Genomic DNA, 2,022 nt, shown 5'->3' on the forward strand with positions numbered 1-2,022 from the left:
TCATTGTTTCCATTTTTATTTCATTCTGATTATTCAATTTGAAAGTGAATAGAATCTTTATCTAAAACTGACAATGTCATTGTGCTAATCTCTCTCTCTCTCTCTCTCTCTCTCTCTCTCTCTCTGTGTGTGTTTCTCTCTGTCTGTCTGTCTATCTCTCATACACACACATATATATTTTCTTTTTAAGTATGATATTATTGAAACTTTGAAATCTTATTTTGGTAAATGTCCTAAAATATCGTGGATAAATTATCAGAATTCCTTCAACTGAAATCTCAAATACAGTAACCCCATTTTAAAAGAGATATTATATATCATAAAATGTATATCAATTTATATAAAGTACACTCAATCCCCATAAATCAAAACACATTTAATATTATTAGGAAAACAGAAACAAATTTGAATGTTGAATGAGTATAGTAGATGAAATTATACAGTAATTATGGGAAATAAATTTGTGAAATCTGTACATGACAGTCTTGGTATAGGAAAAGTCTATACCCACAGTAATCCTCCCTCAAATTTTATCAGGTATCACAGACAACATATTTTATTCTAGTGCTCAAAAATGAAATAGCCAGTCATAGGTTGTATGGGTATCATCCCTTGTAACAAATTAACAAATTATCTGTTGGTTCAGGGAAATGCTTCAAATGTTTCTAATTGATAAATTTGAATAAGTTTCTGGTATTAATACAAAATAAATATGTGCCAATGACCTTGTAACAGAATGTAAAAGAAAGAAAAATGAAAATTCTCTTTGTGAAAAAAAAATGTGTCTCAGTCTTGACTTCTGCTGCAGGATTCATAGACCACAACATTTTGAAATTATGATAGATTGATTATTTGAATAATATCTGTATATCTTCTTAAGACATGTAACTAATAAGAGCAGATATCCAAATGGATGATGTGTAGGAATTGGGCATCCACGCTGTCAGATGAAACATTAGCAGACTAATAAAGACCACTATATTTTAGTCTCCATGAAATAATCTAAAAGAATTATTTATTCCAAATTTTTCAGTTTAATCCCAAGACAAAATAAGTTGGAAATTGGCAAATTAGGGGAGTCTCTTTACTAGCATGGTCCATATCATGGGGTAATTCATTTAGTACCTACCTAGAAATTGTGACTCAAAAATTAAAAAAAAAAAAAAAAAAAAAAAAAAAAAAAAAAAAAACAATACGGTACTCATAAAACAACCAGAATTGGAAAAAATACCCAGAATTGAAACATGAAATAAATTTTGGATATCTCCTAGAAAGGGAGAGCCAGACAACACATGGTATCATGGTCTACATCGCAGCATTTCTAGAATGCTTTGTCTCTAATGATAAAGTAAAATAACTAAATGAAATATGCACTTACTGCTTGTCCAGATTCCAACTGAAATAATCATTCTTCACATAACCTTGCTTTGTGGAAATAAAAAACAAACAAAAAGTTTCTTTATCTCCTAGATCATTTTTGGTGTCTTTTATTCTCCAAAAGCATCTGGGGTCACTCAAATGACAAAAAATAAAGGAAATCTTCAGAAACCAGAAGACAGAGATCAAAGAGAACATCTTTTTCCTGTCCACAAGATATCTGCCAGAGCAAAATGCAGCATATACAGTCAGATATAAAGAATTTCATGCACTATTATTGTGTGAACGCATCCAGAACCCACTATTTATTACTGTACTCACTACTAAAGGACAAATGTAATTCTCTTAGTAATTTCCTTTTCAGTTCTATGTTTGCCTCTAGAGGATTCTTGAGCACTCTATGTCCTTAGGCTCGGCATCTGAGTTCATATGTTGAGGTAACAAATAAGCGGTAATAACTTTCTTCATGATTATCCTTTTCATCTATATCCCTTATGATTATATCCATGTCAGTAGACATGAACATCAGGCAGGATTCCTCCTGGGCAAATTTTCTAACAAGCCTAGTTCATCAAACCAGTTTTCTGATGACCATTTGAACCGTTAACTCAGATTACGTCAGGTATTCCAAATGAGCTTTACTAA

At 31.4% G+C, this 2,022-nt stretch overlaps 1 protein-coding gene across 1 annotated transcript in view; it reads right to left on the reverse strand.

Annotated features, from left to right (window-relative positions):
* Positions 1 to 1,587, reverse strand: part of LOC110287963 (vomeronasal type-2 receptor 116-like) — a 9,803-nt gene extending 8,216 nt beyond the window's left edge. Inside the window, exon 1 of the mRNA XM_021154438.1 lies at positions 1,379 to 1,587. Within this exon, the coding sequence (XP_021010097.1) occupies positions 1,379 to 1,575 (197 nt within the window). The 5' untranslated portion in view covers positions 1,576 to 1,587. The remainder of the gene's footprint in view (positions 1 to 1,378) is intronic.
* Positions 1,588 to 2,022: the final 435 nt, after the last annotated feature.

This window comes from Mus caroli, unplaced genomic scaffold (genome assembly GCF_900094665.2).
Source record: "Mus caroli unplaced genomic scaffold, CAROLI_EIJ_v1.1 scaffold_4138_1, whole genome shotgun sequence".
In the NCBI taxonomy this organism is placed as follows: domain Eukaryota; kingdom Metazoa; phylum Chordata; class Mammalia; order Rodentia; family Muridae; genus Mus; species Mus caroli.